The sequence below is a fragment of the Oncorhynchus clarkii genome, chromosome 3 (assembly GCF_045791955.1).
Source record: "Oncorhynchus clarkii lewisi isolate Uvic-CL-2024 chromosome 3, UVic_Ocla_1.0, whole genome shotgun sequence".
NCBI lineage: Eukaryota > Metazoa > Chordata > Actinopteri > Salmoniformes > Salmonidae > Oncorhynchus > Oncorhynchus clarkii.
Window position 1 is genome coordinate 17,359,918 of NC_092149.1, and position 19,665 is coordinate 17,379,582.

The window sequence follows — 19,665 nt, forward strand, 5'->3', positions numbered from 1 at the left end:
CATGATGCTGCCACCACCATGTTTGACAGTGGGGATGGTGTGTTCAGCTGTGTTGCTTTTACGCCAAACATAACGTTTTGCATTGTTGCCAAAAAGTTCAATTTTGGTTTCATCTGACCAGAGCACCTTCTTCCACATGTTTGGTGTGTCTCCCAGGTGGCTTGTGGCAAACTTTAAACGACACTTTTTATGGATATCTTTAAGAAATGGCTTTCTTCTTGCCACTCTTCCATAAAGGCCAGATTTGTGCAATATACGACTGATTGTTGTCCTATGGACAGAGTCTCCCACCTCAGCTGTAGATCTCTGCAGTTCATCCAGAGTGATCATGGGCCTCTTGGCTGCATCTCTGATCAGTCTTCTCCTTGTATGAGCTGAAAGTTTAGAGGGACGGCCAGGTCTTGGTAGATTTGCAGTGGTCTGATACTCCTTCCATTTCAATATTATCGCTTGCACAGTGCTCCTTGGGATGTTTAAAGCTTGGGAAATCTTTTTGTATCCAAATCCGGCTTTAAACTTCTTCACAACAGTATCTCGGACCTGCCTGGTGTGTTCCTTGTTCTTCATGATGCTCTCTGCGCTTTTAACGGACCTCTGAGACTATCACAGTGCAGGTGCATATATATGGAGACTTGATTACACACAGGTGGATTGTATTTATCATCATTAGTCATTTAGGTCAACATTGGATCATTCAGAGATCCTCACTGAACGTCTGGAGAGAGTGTGCTGCACTGAAAGTAAAGGGGCTGAATAATTTTGCATGCCCAATTTTTCAGTTTTTGATTTGTTAAAAAAGTTTGAAATATTCAATAAATGTTGTTCCACTTCATGATTGTGTCCCACTTGTTGTTGATTCTTCACAAAAAAATACAGTTTTATATCTTTATGTTTGAAGTGTCACGTTCTGACCATCGTTCGTGTGTGTTTTCCTTGTTTTAGTGTTGGTCAGGACGTGAACTGGGTGGGCATTCTATGTTGGATGTCTTGTTTGTCTATTTCTATGTCTGACCTGATATGGTTCTCAATCAGAGGCAGGTGTTAGTCATTGTCTCTGATTGGGAACCATATTTAGGTAGCCTGGGTTTCACTGTGTGTTTGTGGGTGATTGTCCTTAGTGTTAGTTTGCACCAGTTTAGGCTGTTTCGGTTTTCATTACGTTTATTATTTTTGCACTGTTTGTATTTAGATTCGTGTTGCTATAGTCACAATAAACATGGATCGTAATCTACACGCCGCATTTTGGTCCGATCCTTGTTCTACCTCTTCATCAGAGGAGGAGATAGAAGAAAACCGTTACAGAATCACCCACCACAAAAGGACCAAGCAGCGTGTCAACAGGCAGGAGCAGCGCGAGGAGACGCGCAATAAGGATTTCTGGACATGGGAGGAAATCCTCGACGGGAGAGGACCCTGGGCTAAACCAGGGGAGTGTAGCCGCCCAAAGGTGCAGCAGGAGAAGAGGCAACAGGAGCAGCCCAAAGAGGAGGTATGGACATGGGAGGACGAATTAGAAGGAAGAGGACCCTGGGCTCAGCCAGGAGAATATCGCCGCCCCAAAGAAGAACTGGAGGCGGCGAAAGCTGAGAGGCGCAGATATGAGGAGGCAGCACGACGTAGCGGATGGAAGCCTGAGAGGCAGCCCCAAAAATTTCTTGGGGGGGGGGCTAACAGGGAGTATGGCTACGTCAGGTAGGAGACCTGGGCAGACTCCCTGTGCTTACCGGGGGGCTAGAGAGACCGGACAGGCACCGTGTTATGCAGTGGTGCGCACTGTGTCACCAGTGCGGGTGCATAGCCCGGTGCGGTATATTCCAGCTCCGTGTGTCGGCCGGGCTAGATTGAGCGTCGAGCCTAATGCCATGAAGCCGGCTCTACGCAGCTGGTCCCCAGTGCGTCTCCTTGGGCCGGCTTACATGGCACCAGCCTTGCGCTCGGTGTCTCCGGTTCCCCTGCATAGCCCAGTGCGGGCTATTCCACCTCGCCGCACTGGCAGGGCGACCGTGAGCATTCAACCAGGTAAGGTTGGGCAGGCTAGGTGCTCAAGAGCTCCAGTGCGCTTGCACGGTCCGGTTTTTCCAGTACCACCTCCACACCCCAGCCCTCCGGTAGCAGCTCCCCGCACCAGGCTTCCTGTGCGTGTCCTCGGCCCAGTACCACCAGTGCCAGCACCACGCATCAGGCCTACAGTGCGCCTCGCCTGTCCAGCGCTGCCAGAGCCTTCCTCCTCTCCAGCGCTGTCGGAGTCTCCCGCCTGTTTAGCGCTGTTAGAGCCTTCCTTCTCTACAGCGCTGCCGGAGTCTCCCGCCTGTTCAGAACTGCCAGTCTGCATAGAGCTGCCACTCTGCAAGGAGCTGCCAGTCTGCAAGGAGCCGCCAGAGCTGCCTTTCTGCAGGATGCCGCCAAAGCTGCCAGTCTGCAAGGAGCCGCCAGAGCTGCCAGTCTGCAAGGAGCCGCCAGAGCTGCCAGTCTGCAAGGAGCCGCCAGAGCTGCCAGTCAGCATGGAGCAGCCAGGGCCGCCAGTCAGCATGGAGCAGCCAGGGCCGCCAGTCAGCATGGAGCAGCCAGGGCCGCCAGTCAGCATGGAGCAGCCAGGGCCGCCAGTCAGCATGGAGCAGCCAGGGCCGCCAGTCAGCATGGAGCAGCCAGTCAGCATGGAGCAGCCAGAGCAGCCAGTCAGCATGGAGCAGCCAGAGCAGCCAGTCAGCATGGAGCAGCCAGAGCTGCCAGTCAGCATGGAGCAGCCAGTCAGCATGGAGCAGCCAGAGCTGCCAGTCATCATGGAGCAGCCAGTCAGCATGGAGCAGCCAGAGCAGCCAGTCGACCAGACTCTTCCAGATCTGCCAGTTGACCAGACTCTTCCAGATCTGCCAGTCGACCAGACTCTTCCAGATCTGCCAGTCGACCAGACTCTTCCAGATCTGCCAGTCGACCAGACTCTTCCAGATCTGCCAGTCGACCAGACTCTTCCAGATCTGCCAGTCGACCAGAATCTTCCAGATCTGCCAGTCGACCAGACTCTTCCAGATCTGCCAGTCGACCAGACTCTTCCAGATCTGCCAGTCGACCAGACTCTTCCAGATCTGCCAGTCGACCAGACTCTTCCAGATCTGCCAGTCGACCAGACTCTTCCAGATCTGCCAGTCGACCAGACTCTTCCAGATCTGCCAGTCGACCAGACTCTTCCGGATTCGCCAGTCGACCAGACTCTTCCGGATCCGCCAGTCAGCCAGGATCTTCCAGAACCGCCAGCCAGCCAGGATCTGCCGGATCCAACCACCTGCCTGAGCTTCCTCTCAGTGCTGAGCTTCCTCTCAGTGCTGAGCTACCCATCAGTCCCGAGCTACCTCTGTCCCGAGCTGCCCCTCTGTCCCGAGCGGTCTTTAAGGAGGGTAACCTATCTAGGGACGCTAAGGAGGTGGACTAAAACTGTTATGGAGTGGGGTCCACGTCCAGCGCCAGAGCCGCCACCGCGGACAGATGCCCACCCACACCCTCCCCCATAGGTTTAAGTTGTGCGTCCGGAGTCCGCACCTTGGAGGGGGGGTACTGTCACGTTCTGACCATCGTTCGTGTGTGTTTTCCTTGTTTTAGTGTTGGTCAGGACGTGAACTGGGTGGGCATTCTATGTTGGATGTCTTGTTTGTCTATTTCTATGTCTGGCCTGATATGGTTCTCAATCAGAGGCAGGTGTTAGTCATTGTCTCTGATTGGGAACCATATTTAGGTAGCCTGGGTTTCACTGTGTATTTGTGGGTGATTGTCCTTAGTGTTAGTTTGCACCAGTTTAGGCTGTTTCGGTTTTCATTACGTTTATTATTTTTGCACTGTTTGTATTTAGATTCGTGTTGCTATAGTCACAATAAACATGGATCGTAATCTACACGCCGCATTTTGGTCCGACTCTCCTTCTCATCAAGAAAACCGTTACATGAAGCCTGAAATGTGGCAAAAGGTCGCAATGTTCAAGGGGCCCGAATACTTTCGCAAGGCACTGTAAATTTATAGATATTTTTAAAAGCATTCATGATTTGCGTAAATGTAATATACTATTACTCTTGTTAAAAATATGAAATAGTATTACATTTGGTGAAGAGCACATTATGACTTGTTTAGGACTCGAAACTCAAAGTTTAGGACTTGAGACTTGACCCAATACTTGACGGTCTTGACTTGAGACTTGACTTGAACTTTCCTGTCTTGACTTGGGACTTGACTTGGGACTTGAGTGCTAAGACTTGAGACTTACTTGTGACTTGTAAAACAATGACTTGGTCCCACCTCTGCACAGTATTATTCCAACCTCATAGTGTGGCAATATACACCTTCCTAATACTGAGTTGCACCCCTTTTGCCCACAGAACAGCCTCAATTTGTTGGGGCACGGACTCTACAAGTTATCAAAAGCGTTCCACAGCAATGCTTGCCCATGTTGACTTCAATGCATCCCACAGTTGTGTCAAGTTGGCTGGATGTCCTTTGGGTGGTGGACCGTTCTTGAAACACACAAACTGTTGAGCATGAAAAACCCAGCAGCATTGCAGTTCTTAACATACTCTGACTGGTGAGTCTGGCACCTACTACCATACCCAGTTCAAAGGCACTTAAGTATTTTGTTTTGCCAAATCACCCTTTGAATGGCACACACAATCCATGTCTCAATTGTCTCAAGGCTTAAAAATCATCCCCTTCATCTACCCTGATTGAAGTGGATTTAGCAAGTGACATCACTAAGGTGTCATAGCTTTCACCTGGATTCACCTGGTCAGTCTATGTCATGTTTTGGACACTTTGTGTATGTAAAACACAGAAACATCACATTTTTGCCCTGGGCCTTTAAACACATTTCAGTCAAGATTGACCTACATCAGTGATTCATACAACAGAAGGGGTCAGTTTATCAGGTTTACAAGGTTTTGTTTGGGAGTTGTGTTTGAGCAGGGTCAGTCAGGTGATGCAATCCAACTCGAGGAGGATCAAAGGCACTAGACTAGCGGTAATGCATGGGGTCAGAGGTCAGGTGACACAATACGGAACAAATGAAAGCCTTCATCAAACAACCAAGAAAAACTCCACTGATTTATTTAGGAGACACTTGTCTCTCTCTATTGGACAACCATGAAAACAGGCCAGGTTTGGTCAAAATTTGTCAGTATGTCCGAAAACCAGGAAACAATGTTGATGGTAGGATCCCTTGAGGGAGTACTGAAACTGATTTTGAATTTTTTACACAATAAACAAAGCGTAGATACTGTATGACAAAGTTAACCTTAAATGCAAAGTTAACCTCTTGAAACTAGGGGGCACTATTTCTTGAAAAATAACGTTCCCAAACTAAACGGGCTATTTTTCAGGACCAGATGATAGAATATGCATATAATTGACAGCTTAGGATAGAAAATAGTCTAAAGTTTCCAAAACTGTAAAAGTATTGTCTGTGAGTATAACATAACTGATATTGCAGGCGAAAGCCTGAGAAAAATCCAATCAGGAAGTGACTCTTATTTAGAAACTTTTGCATTCCTATGTGTCCCTATTGAGCAGTGAAAGGGATATCAACCAGATTCCTTTTTCTATGGCTTCCCTAACGTGTCTAGTGTCACAAGACATAGCTTCAGGCTTTTATTTTGAAAAATGAGCGTGAGCGACAACATTGCGTCAGTGGTCAGCTGGTGGCTCTCAGAGTGATATGTGCGTAATAGACAAATGCGGCCATTGTTTCTCTCGCTCCTACTAAGAAACCAACTGACCCGGTTGATATATTATCGAATAGATATTTGAAAAACACCTTGAGGATTGATTATAAAAAACGTTTGCCATGTTTCTGTCGATATTATGGATCTAATTTGGAATATTTTTCGCCGTTGTCGTGACCGCAGTTTCCGGTGGATTTCTCAACCAAACGTGACTAACAAACGGAGGTATTTCGGCTATAAAAATAATCTTTATGGAACAAAATGAACATTTGCTGTCTAACTGGGAGTCTCGTCAGTGAAAACATTCGAAGATCATCAAAGGTAAACGGTTAATTTGATTGCTTTTCTGATTTTCGTGACCAAGCTTCCTGCTGCTAGCTGGACATAATGCTATGCTAGGCTATCGATAAACTTACACAAATGCTTGTCTTGCTTTGGCTGTAAAGCATAATTTCAAAATCTGAGATGACAGGGTGATTAACAAAAGGCTAAGCTGTGTTTCACTATATTTCACTTGTGATTTCATGAATATGAATATTTTTTTTGCGTTATGCTAATTAGTGTCAGTTGATGACAATTCTCCCGGATCCGGGATGGGTAGTTCCAAGAGGTTTTTAACTCCTGTCTTGTGGTCATTCAAAACATGCACGATTGTACATACTGTAGGTATCCTTTACAACACGTGTGATTGTACATACAGTGCATTCAGACAGTATTCAGACCCCTTGACTTTTTCCACAGTTTGTTATGTTATTTTCCCCTCATCAATCTACACACAATACCCCACAACGACAAAGCAAAAACAGGTTTTTAGAATTTTTTGTAAATGTAGTAAAAAAACACCAAAAAAACAGACTAGGCCACTCAAGGACATTCAGAATCTTGTCCCGAAGCCACTCCTGCATTGTCTTGGCTGTGTGCTTAGTGTGGTTGTCCTGTTGGAAGGTAAACATTCGCCCCAGTCTGAGGTTGTGAGCGCTCTGGAGCAGGTTTTCATCAAGGATCTCTCTGTACTTTGCTCCGTTCATGTTTCCCTTGATCCTGACTAGTCTCCCAATTCCTGACGCTGACAAACAGTAGGGATGGTTCCAGGTTTCCTCCAGACGTGACACTTGGCATTCAGGTCAAAGTGTTCAATCTTGGTTTCATCAGACCAGATAATCTTGTTTCTCATGGTCTGAGAGTCCTTTAGGTGCCTTTTGGAAAACTCCAAGCAGGCTGTCATGTGCCTTTTACTGAGGAGGGGTTTCCGTCTGGCCACTCTACCATAAAGGCCTGATTGGTGGAGTGCTGCATAGATGGTTGTCCTTCTGGAAGATTCTCCCATCTCCACAGAGGTACTCTGGAGATCGGGTTCTTGGTCAACTCTAGGCCAGCTCTAGGAAGAGTCTTGGTGGTTCCAAACGTCTTCCATTTAAGAATGATGGAGGCCACTATCTTCTTGGGGACCTTCAATACTTTCAACTTTCAATACTTTCAAGTTTCATAGCAAAGGGTCTGAATACATATGTAAATGTTTTTTTTAATCTTTAATACATTTTCCAAAATTTCTAAAAACCTGTTTCCAATTTGTCATTATGGGGTATTGTGTGTAGATTGAGAAGGACATTTTTTTTAGTTAATCCATTTTAGAAAAAGGCTGTAATGTAACAAGATGTGGAAAAAGTCAAGGAAGGGGTCTGAATACTTTCCGAATACAAAGTAGGTACAAAACGTGTGATTGTATACACTAGGAATGCACAATTCCACATGGTCTAAATTGTCCAAGTAACCCGTGTTAGCTGGTTCTCTAATTCCTGACATGGGTTTATGTGGGAGCTTTGCGCCACCCTGACGTCGCTAGACATACACACCTCAGAGTATCTACTGAAACTGGCAACTCCAAGTCAACACACAGACAGGAGGTATAGGGCCAGAGAATCCTGTCTAATGGGACTGGCCAACAAAACCTTTCTTTAAGTACCCATACCTTAAACACACACACTGTCACGATCGTCGTATGAGTGAGACCAAGGTGCAGCATGGTATGCGTACATTCTCTTTTAATGAATTAAACACTTAACAAAATCAACAAAAGCAACAAACGTGAAGCTATACAACTTAGTGCTGACAGGCAACTAGACATAGTCAAGATCCCACAACGCAAATGAGGAAAATGGCTACCTAAATATGATCCCCAATCAGAGACAACGATAAACAGCTGTCTCTGATTGGGAACCATATCAGGCCAGCATAACCATACAAAACCCCCTAGACATACAAAACCCTAGACATACAAAAACTAGAGTACACACCCTAGTCACACCCTGACCTAACCAAAATATATAGAAAAACAGAGATATCCAAGGTCATGGCGTGACACACACACACAACTTGCCAACTTCAGACAGTGAGTTCAATGTGGCTGAATCCTTCGTATGGACGTTTGTGTAAAGGCAATACTGGTGGCAGGTAGCCTAGCAGTTAAGAGCATGGGGCCAGTAACTGAAAGGTTGCCGGTTTGAATCCCCAAGCAGACAAGGTGAAAAGTCTGCCGATGTGCCCTTGAGCAAGGCACTTAAGCCTAATTTCTCCTGTAAGTCACTCTGTATAAGAGTGTCTGCTAAATTACTTAAATTAAATACAAAATTAACTGTATCTGGCCAAGCTTGTGGAGCAATGTTCCATTTACAGTCTATTCATTCTCATCATTATGAGGGTTGAATTTAATATGTGGCTGTTTTTAAACCTCATTAATGGGATAACAGTGTAGATAATGGAACTGAATAAGATATAAAGCTTGAAACATCAGATTTACTACACATCTTGGTACGTTCCACCAGGGCAGTTCCACCTCAAAATGCCTATTTCACCCCTCTCTGACCCCTGTCTTACTCCCTACTGGCCAGTGGAGGAGGCATTGTCTGCTGCCTATGCTTATTAATTGAAGTTAATAATCTACAGGACAAGTGTATCTGGTTTATGAGGGTCAATGTCATAATGTTAGCATATCTATGCTGTTGCTTCTGTCTGTGTAGGACTGTTTTGTGTTGTGTTTTGGGTGGACCCCAGGGAGTAGCTGATTGGGATACGAGGTCGATACACATCGCTTATAAATTAGTTATAAACCCTTTAAATAGTTTTGAAGTATGTCTGAATGTAATATTTTAATGTTTATTTCTCTTCTTAAACCGTGAACCCAGTTAGCGACTGCGAACGGAGCCCCAGACTAAGTCATGAGTGCAGAGGAGATGTGAAGCCACTAGAGGGTGATCTGCTCCTAGTCCATCATGGAGGGACCAAAGGTCCTCTATCTGTCTCCAAGTGCAGATCAGTGATGTGTGAAATACTAGACTGTTAGGAGGCCATAACACCTACATTAATGTTGAGAAAGGGGATTATATGTAGTGTCTGGGGAAAGGCTAAACACTTTGAGTTGTATATAGGTCTGATAACTAAAAATTTTAAGACAGTCTGGTCATAATTCAATCTCTATGTTCGTTTTTCTATAAATTGGGATTTCTGTGTTCGGCCTAGTATGGTTGTCAATCAGAGGCAGCTGTCAATCGTTGTCCCTGATTGAGAATCATACTTAGGTAGCCTGGTTTCACTTTTGAGTTGTGGGTGTTTGTCTTCCGTGTCAGTGCTTGTTGCCACACGGGACTGTTTCGTTTCTTCACATTTATTGTTTTGTTCCAGTGTTCTGTTGTGTTTTGATTAAACATTATGGACACTTACCACGCTGCGCAATGGTCCTCCGATCCTTCTCGCTACTCCTCCTCAGAAGAGGAGGACGAGATCCGTTACAGCCTCATGCATCTACATTGTCAGAATTGTAGGTATTCATGACTATAAAGTGTTGAGAATATATTTATGGTAATATGGAATCGTATAACTAATGTACACTGAACAAAATATAAATGCAAAAAGCAACAATTTTAAAGATTTTACTGAGTTACAGTTCATATAAAGTAATCAGTCAATCAAAATAAATTCATTAGGTACTAATCTATGTATTTCACATGACTGGGAATACAGACATTAATCTGTTGGTCACAGATACGATAAAAACAAAGGTAGGTGCTTGGATCAACAACAAAAAACACCAGTATCTGGTGTGATCACCATTTGCCTCATGCAGCGCGACACATTTCCTTCACATAGAGTTGATCAGGCTGTTGATTGTGGCCTGTGGAATGTGGTCCAACTCAATGGCTAAGGAAAGTTTCTGGATATTGGCTGGAACTGGAACACGCTGTCGTACACATCGATCCAGAGCATCCCAAACATGCTCAATGGGTGAAATGTCTGGTGAGTATGCAGGCCATGGAAGAACTAGGACATTTTCAGCTTCCAGGAATTGTGTACAGATCCTTGCGACATGGGGCCGTGCATTATCATGCTGAAACATGAGGTGATGATGGTGTGTGAATGGGACGAGGACGGGCCTCCAGGATCTCATCATACATTCAAATTGCCGTTGATAAAATGTAATTGTGTTCATTGTCCATAGCTTATGCCAGGCCATACCATAACCCCACATCCACCACGGGGCACTCTGTTCACAACGTTGACATCAGCAAACCGCTCGCCCACACAATGCCGTACAACTGGGATTCATCCGTGAAGAGCGCACTTCTCCAGCGTGCCAGTGGCCATCGAAGGTGAGCATTTGCCCACTGAAGTCAGTTACGACACCTAACTGTAGTCAGGTCAAGTCCCTGGTGAAGATGACAAGCACACTGATGAGCTTCCCTGAAACAGTTTCTGACAGTTTGTGCTGAAATTCTTCTGTTGTGCAAACCCACAGTTTCATCAGCTGTCTGAGTGGCTGGTCTCAGATGATCCCGCAGGGTCCTGGCCTTTTATTGTCCCCCAGAACAAGGTGCACCTGTGTAATTATCATTCTGTTTAATCAACTTCTTGATATGCCACACCTGTCAGGTTGATTGGTTACCTTAACAAAGAGAAATGCTCACTAAAGTAAACATATTTGTGCACAAAATTTGAGATAATTGGGTTTTTGTTGTGTAAAGACAATTTCTGGGATCTTTTATTTAAGCTTCTGAAACATTGTACCATCACTTTACATGTTGCTTTTATAGTTCTGTTCAGTGTATATCTTATAAACTGGTAATCACTGGTCTGACACAAAGAACAACAGAGTAGTAGGAAAATAGCAGGCAATATTTATTAGTCATTCTGTTTTTACATAATTTAAATATTGTTATTTATTTAACTGGCATTAATTATGCTCTAATTTATAAAATGACAGTACAGTAATGCATTATCCACTTTCATTATTAACAAGGTTCTCTTTTCAATGTTAAGAAATTACACAATAAAGCAGACAAACATAGCACAAATGTATTATGTACGTTACATTTCAGATCCACACTGGGTGTTATCATGCAGGTTTTCTTTGTGTTGATTGTGGAACTGGAGAATGGTGGTTGAATGGAGATCTCTTCCTGACCTCTTACTGCTAGTAGGAAAGTAAGGGAGAAAAGAAAGGAACATTAACTTCCATTTATCAGCTATAATACGGCATGAATACCATTTAACATATAACACACAAATCAGTTGTTGTTACAGTATTACAGTCACATGGTGACATGTGGTCTAGAACAAACTTACCATTATCCTAGTATCATAGGTACTCTTGAAGTCCTACATTTCATAATTAGGGATAAAAGCAGAAGTAAACAACTGCAGTACACAGAAGGCAACAGCCACACCCACAGTTGCCATGACAAAATACATAACCTCAAGTCCTAAACAAACGTTTACAGCGATCATGTGTTAGTGAATAACATGAAAAGGCCAGAGACTGAATAGTTGTCATTAAGTCAAAACTAAACTTATATAATATAATTGGCAAACAGTCTTTGCATACAGTATTTTCAACACTGTACATCCTGTTAAGCAAAGTCATCTTGTTAATTACAGTCAGACTGTAGTAGAATACAGATGTGCACAGACACATCCCAGGGGTGGCCATGTTTTACTTACTGTCAGGGGTAGAGGTGGAGATTGATTTTGTTGTGTGTTGTCACGCACAGGTGATGGATTCTCATACACAGGTGATGGGTTCTCATACACAGGTGATGGGTTCTCATACACAGGTGATGGGTTCTCATACACAGTTGATGGGTTCTCATACACAGGTGATGGGTTCTCATACACATGTTGTTGCGAGCCTTTAAGAGATACACAAATAGAGGTGGTTGTATAGTTGCTGTTATCTTGTCTGCATTTGTCTGCATAAGCATTTTACATTATTAAGCATCGTCATAGTGGTGTTGTATTATATTATGTAATTTGTCTGAATACATTTCCTTCTTCCATGGAAACTGCAAATCACACTGGATGAGAGCGACTGCTAAATGACGATTTTAATGTAAATGGATAAAACAAATGTTTGAAAACATGATTCATTATAAGATTGGAGATAAAGCATATGCTTACCTCCTCGATGCATTGGCTCAACATTGCTTCTATATGCAACAATACATAAACATTAAAAGGTATAAGAACATGATATTACAGTGCTTTTAACAGTTTACAGTGAAGTTTTAAGATAAGAACATAACATTACAATGTTTTTAAAAGTTTATGGTGCTTTGAAATATACCCAGGCCCTTTTTCTGACCAGTTTAGATCAATGTGAAAACAGAGCCTATATTGTCTATTGCCGGCAGTGATAGAAAACACACTTGTTTGAATGAAACGTTTCTTATCTCACCCATTTTTCTTGATGAAATAGACTGCAACACTAACTGCCACTTCCGCAACCAGCAACACTATAATCACAGTCCCAGTGATGACAACAACAGACAGCCCGTCTGGAGTTGGAGAGCCCTCCGCTGCAGAGACCAGAGAGAGAACCATACAGAGATGAGAGAGAGGGTACATCCAGTGAACAAGCAGTACTGCACATTACAGTGCATCTAGGGGACAAGTACAACACAGCAAACACAACTAAAAGGCACTATTTTAAAACAAGTTTGGAATGGAAAACTTCATACGTATAATTTTTCTTCTACTAGCACTGACTTTTCTGATACTTTGAGGAAAATATTATTTACTATGACTGAGATATTTGGTTGTCCCACATAGCTAACTTAATGCACTAACTGTAAGTATCTCTGGATAAGAGGGTCTGCTAAATGACTAGATGTAACTGTTATCTACTTACTATGTTCATATTGTCTTTAGAACTTCTACTAACTTTACCTTTTACTGACAGTTTATGGACCACAGATGTTTTGTTTCCAGTGACATCATTTGTTGCTGTACAGGTGTATTCCCCACTGTCAGAGTATTCACTCTTCTCTTTAGTGAACTCAGGGGAATGTCCAGGTATCTCTGTCTCATTGTGCATCCAGGTGTAACTAGTAGGTGGGTTGGAGTAGGCAGAGCAGGTCAATGTAACCTTCTGTCCTACTTCTATTTCATTTGGACCCTTGATTTCCATACCATCAGGTCCATCTGTAACACAGAGGTCACCAGTTAGTAATAGCTACAAGTTCATTAGTTTGTAATCAGTGTGACGGTGGAGTCATAATGGTTGGTGTAAAGTGTGTGTTCAGTCATTGTTATATTCTTTTCACGTGCACGTGTTGATGGTACATTTGGTACATTTATCTGGTACATTTATCGAATCAAATCAAATTTTATTGGTCGCATACACATGGTTAGTGTAACAGTTTAACTTTTGTCCATCCCCTCGCCCCTGCTTTAACCAGGGACCCTCTGCACACATAGACAACAGTCACCCACGAAGCATTGTTACCCATCGCTCCACAAAAGCCGCAGCCCTTGCAAATTACTTCAAGGTCTCAGAGCGAGTGACGTCACTGATCAAAACACTATTTGCGCACACCACCGCTAACTAGCTAGCTATTTCACATCGGTTACACTCACCCCCCTTTTGACCTCCTCCTTTTCCGCAGCAACCAGTGATCCGGATCACGGCACCAATGTAACAGTTTAACTTTCGTCCGTCCCCTCACCCCTACCCGGGCTCGAACCAGGGACCCTCTGCACACATAGACAACAGTCACCCACGAAGCATCGTTACCTATCGCTCCACAAAAGCCATGGACCTTGCAGAGCAAGGGGAACCACTACTTCAAGGTCTCAGAGCGAGTGACGTCACATATCGAAATGCTATTAGCGCGCACCACCGCTAACTAGCTAGCCATTTCACATCGGTTACATTAGCATGTGTATGCGACCAATAAAATTGGATTTGATTTGATTTATCCCCAGGCATATAGGGAAGTACTTACAGATTACATTCACAGTGTCACTGGCATTTTCAGAGCTGACATGGTTGCTGACTCTACACAGGTATTCGCCACTGTCTGTTCTCTTCTTTATGGACAGCACTCTCTTATCCTCAGATAATATGATATCGTCAACAGAAGACACGGGATGACCATCCTTCATCCACTCTCTGGTGATGTTGAAGCCAGCTGCATCACAGGTTAAAGTGACAGAGCCCCCCTCGATGATTGGTGGGTTTGGGGTAATTGTGATAGTAGCACCAGATACTGCTTCTGTGAAATTAATACAAGATGAGATAATACTAATTATTGTGGTTTGTTAAAAAAGAAAAGGAGAAAAAAGTTAGTTTTATGTTCATGTTACACAGTGGTAGAAAAATACCCAACTGTCAAACTTGAGTAAAAGTAAAAATACCTTAATAGAAAATGACTCAAGTAAAAGTGAAAGTCACAGTAAAATACTACTTTAGTAAAAGTCTAAAAGTATTTGGTTTTAAATATACTTAAGTATCAAAAGTAAATGTAATTGCTGAAATATACTTAAGTATCAAAAGTAAAAGTACATCATTTCACCGCCCTTATATTAAGCAAACCAGACGGCACAATTTTGTTGTCAATTTAATTTACGGATAGCCAGGGACACACTCCAATACACAAACATATTTGGAAACAAAGCATTTGTGTTTAGTGAGTCTGCCAGATCAGAGGCAGTAGGGATGACTAGGGATGTTCTCTTGATAAGTGCTGCTAAGCATTGTAAATGTAACGCATACTTTTGGGTGTCAGGGAAAATGTAGGGAATAAAAAGTACATTATTTTCTTTAGGAATGTAGTGGAGTGAAATTAAAAGTTCTCAAAATGTAAATAGTAAAGTAAAGTACAGATACACCCCAAAAATTTTAAAGTAGTACTTTAAAGTATTTGTACTTAAAAAATGTACACCACTGGTGTTACATTACCATGGACAGGCGTAGAGCTCATCAGCACAGACTGGGCAGTGCGCTCTCGAAGGGTCTGTCATGCCAAACAGTGTCTCCCGGCCAAATAGTGTCCCCCTCTACGTCACAATGGGATTCAATTAAACTATTAGCGTCCGTTGCTATATCAACGGTGGAATGATTAGAATTTTTGAGATCATTACATTCTAAATGACGTTCTTTTCATCATCGCTATGCAAACAAGGCAGATTTTCGCGACAATTTCGCTGTTTAAACAAGTTTGGTTGAGCTAATAAAATGAAACAATTAATTCAAACTACTTTTGGGTACCTTGTTAACATTACAACATGAAATCCATGTCTTAAACATTGCTACGTTTCAGAAATGGCAAAGAAAACGTGTAATCTGCTTGACACATTAAAGTTACTTACCTTACAAATCACAAAGACAACTAATTTCCACTCCATTCATATGGAAATCCATTTGATTCTTACACTGGCTTGTCTGGCTGTCATGTTTTTATTTAAACCTGCCCTTCCTTCCCTCATCTACACTGAAATAATATCATTTCAGTAGTCCTCTATTGTGATTTTTTTTCTGGCATAGCCCATTAGTACACCCTTGTGGTTCAATATACAGTGCCTTGCGAAAGTATTCGGCCCCCTTGAACTTTGCGACCTTTTGCCACATTTCAGGCTTCAAACATAAAGATATAAAACTGTATTTTTTTGTGAAGAATCAACAACAAGTGGGACACAATCATGAAGTGGAACGACATTTATTGGATATTTCAAACTTTTTTAACAAATCAAAAACTGAAAAATTGGGACATTGCTTTATAAAATAAGCAACACCAGCTCAGACCAATTCCAGGATCTAATGATAAAGTTTTACAGTTGAAGTTGGAAGTGTACATACACCTTAGACAAATGCAATTAAACTCAGTTTTTCACAATTCCTGACATTTATTCCTAGTAAAAATTCCCTCTCTTAGATCAGTTATGATCAGCACTTTATTTTAAGAAGGTGAAATGTCAGAATAATAGTAGAGAGAATTATTTATTTCAGCTTTTATTTCTTTCATCACATTCCCAGTGGGTCAGAAGTTTACATACACTCAATTAGTATTTGGTAGCACTGCCTATAAAATGTTTAACTTGGGTCAAACGTTTCGGGTAGCCTTCCACAAGCTTCCCACGATAAGTTGGGTGAATTTTGGCCCGTTCCTCCTGATAGAGCTGGTGTAACTGAGTCAGGTTGGTAGGCCTCCTTGCTCACACCGGCTTTTTCAGTTCTGCCCACAAATGTTCTATAGGATTGAGGTCAGGGCTTTGTGATGGCCAATCCATTACCTTGACTTTGTTGTCCTTAAGTCATTTTGCCACAACTTGGAAGTATGCTTGGGGTCATTGTCCATTTGGAAGACCCATTTGCGACCAAGCTTTAACTTCCTGACTGATGTCTTGAGATGTTGCTTCAATATATCCACATAATTTTCCAGCCTCATGATTCCATCTATTTTGTGAAGTGCACCAGTCCCTCCTGCAGCAAAGCACCCCCACAACATGATGCTGCCACCCCTGTGCTTCACGGTTGGGATGGTGTTCTGTGGCTTGCAAGCCTCCCCCTTTTTCCTCCTGATGGTCATTATGGCCAAACAGTTCTAATTTTGTTTCATCAGACCAGAAGACATTTCTCCAAAAAGTACGATCTAAGGCCGTTGCAAACTGTAGTCTATCTTTTTTATGGCGGTTTTGGAGCCGTGGCTTCTTCCTTGCTGAGTGGCCTTTCAGGTTATGTTGATATAGGACTCGTTTAACTGTGGATATAGATACTTTTGTACCTGTTTCCTCTAGCATCTTCACATGGTCCTTTGCTATTGTTCTGGGATTGATTTGCACTTTTTGCACCAAAATACATTAATCTCTAGGAGACAGAATGCGTCTCTTTCCTGAGCGGTATGATGGCTGCGTCGTCTTTTGATGTTTATACTTGCGTGCTATTGTTTGTACAGATGAACGTGGTACCTTCAGGCGTTTGGAAATTGCTCCCAAGGTTGAACCGGACTTGTGGAGGTTTACACAAAATTGTTTGACGTCTTGGCTGATTTATTTTGATTTTCCCATGATGCCAAGCGAAGAGGCACTGAGTTTGAAGGTAGGCCTTGAAATACACCCACAGGTACACCTCCAATTGACTCAAATTATGTCAATTAGCCTATCAGAAGCTTCTAAAGCCATGACATACTTCTCTGGAATTTTCCAAGCTGTTTAAAGCCACAGTAAACTTAGTGCATGTAAACCTCTGACCCACTGGAATTGTGTTACAATTCCACTTTCAAAAAAGTAAGTGAAATAATCTGTCTGTAAACCATTTTTGGAAAAATGACTTGTGTCTTGCGCAAAGTAGATGCCAAAACTGTAGTTTGTTAATTAACAAGAAATTTGTGGATTGGTTGAAAGAAGAGTTTTAATGACTCCAACCTAAGTGCATGTAAACTTCTGACTTCAACTGTATGTATTGGCATGTTTTACAGTGTCAAAAATGTTTTTTCTTTGGTTTTTGGCACATTGTTGAAAAGTTTTTTGTTGTTGTTTATTTTGTTTTTTTCTCCAGGATCAGGGTGCCTATAGGTGTGTGGTCCCTAGGGTGATCACCAGGGTTGGGGTAAATTCAATTTAAATTCCAGTAAATTCAGGAAGTACACTTAATTTCCAATTCCAATTATCTTGTATGGTTTTCAGTTAGTAAAATTTGAAATTTGAATTGGAGTTTGGTTAACTTTTTGAATAGACTGAAATTGAATTGGAATTGAAACCTACGCAGGTCGCTCCCATGGCCCTCACACTAGCTCTGCTTCTGACCATGGATCATGTATTTAGTAGAGTGTCAAGAGATATCCATAAATTGTAACTGCACCATCAAAAGACTAGAGTAACTGCATTTCAACAAGCGCATTCTATTTTTTTTTGTATTGTTTTTATGTATGGAAGTACATTCAAATCACATTAGTTGACAACTCAACTTTAACATGAAGTGACATCTTTTGGAACTCAGGGGGTACTCACCATAGACATTCAGTGAAGTATTTGACAAATACATAAAATCAGACTCTCTTAGGATCACTCTGTATTCTCCATTGTCAGCAATGGTCAGTTTCAAGAGCTCCAGAGATCCAGTGCTATTGTCCAGACTGATCCTGTCAACATATCCCTCTCCGGTCACAGGACCTTCAGAACTGAGAAAGTCAACAATGATGACAGGGGTATCACCAAAAGTCCAGACGATTGCACTAAGTGTCGTTGGATTGATGGTGGTTTTGAAAAACACATTTCCTCCCAATGTTCCATTCACAGGTCCAGGAGGAAGCACTTCTAGACCAGCACAATATCCTGAGGAAACAACAGGGCTTGATTATCATGTCTCCAAAACCCCCCAAAAATACTGTAACCAGACAGTTTTATGAGTTCTTATGCACTTTTATTTAACTAGGCAAGTCAGTTAAGAACAAAATATTGTTAACAATGACAGCCTAGGAACAGTGGGTTAACTGCCTAGTTCAGGGGCAGAACGACAGATTTTTACCTTGTCAGCTCAGGGATTCGATCTAGCAACCTTTTGGATACTGGCCTAATGCTCTAACCACTAGGCTACCTGCCACCCTCAAAACTAACCAGTAGGCTACCTGCCGCCCCCAAAATTAATTATAACATAATTATTTTATCAAGACAATTTTGGAAGCCACTGTGGAAGCCATTGTGCCTTGTAGACACATAAATTGTGTGTTGCCATGGTAAGAAAGACGACTACAGATGCCACCATCTCTTCTGATGTAACAAATGTCTGTGATTCAGACTACTTCTGTACCTAGAAATAAGTATTGCATAAGAGACAGGGCTTCAATAAAAGTGGTCTACAGTAACATCAAAACCTGATATGAGGAAGGAATATTGAGATAAAAGGTTTTGATGAGTTATATCGCTGCATGAAGGAACAACTGACCAAACTCCACTTTCAGAATACTACAATCCAACTCCACTAAGACTAATAAGGAAGCTTTGTGGGGTTTTACATTCACTGAGCCTGTTGCCCTCAATTGTTTTGCAGGCTTTGACTGATAAAGATAGTAGACTTTGGTCTTTAGGTATTTTCTGATAATAGATTATATATTATATATAACAAAGGTTTGTGCTTTATACTCCTTCTCAAACACTGACATCACTGTAGGATCACTTTGAACCAACACCCAGATTTGTAGGAATGTTAGTTGAGGTAAAATGTACAATGCATATCTGATAACAACAGAGAGTAGCAGCGGTGTAAAAGAGGGGGAGTGAGGGGGGGGGGGGGGGGGGGGGGGGGGGGGGAATCAACTAGTCTGGGTAGCCATTTGATTAGGTGTTCAGGAGTTGTATGGCTTGGGGTAGGAGCTATTTAGAAGCCTCTGGTCCTAGACTTGGTGCTCCGCTGCCGCTTGCCGTGTGGTAGCAGAGAGAACAGTCTATGACCAGGAGGCCTGGAGTCTTTGACAATTTTTAGGGCCTTCCTCTGACACCACCTGGTATAGAGGTCCTGGATGGCAGGAAGCTTGGCCCCAGTGATGTACTGGGCCGTTTGCACGATGCTCTGTAGTGACTTGCGGTCGGAGACCGAGCAGTTGCCATAACCAGGCAGTGATGCAACCAGTCTGACAGATTTGCAGCTATAGACCCTTTTGAAGATCTGAGGACCCATGCCAAATCTTTTCAGTCTCCTGAGGGG

General features: G+C 42.7%; 1 protein-coding gene across 1 annotated transcript; it reads right to left on the reverse strand.

Moving 5' to 3' along the window:
* Positions 1 to 11,154: 11,154 nt before the first annotated feature.
* LOC139384980 (cell adhesion molecule CEACAM1-like) lies at positions 11,155 to 18,726 on the reverse strand. Its single transcript, XM_071129941.1, has 9 exons — positions 18,690 to 18,726; positions 17,973 to 18,305; positions 13,970 to 14,239; positions 12,912 to 13,166; positions 12,421 to 12,541; positions 12,144 to 12,172; positions 11,688 to 11,875; positions 11,313 to 11,345; positions 11,155 to 11,160 (listed from the first exon to the last, which is right to left on the reverse strand). The coding sequence occupies exons 1-9, from the start codon at positions 18,724 to 18,726 to the stop codon at positions 11,155 to 11,157; spliced, it is 1,272 nt and encodes a 423-aa protein (XP_070986042.1).
* Positions 18,727 to 19,665: the final 939 nt, after the last annotated feature.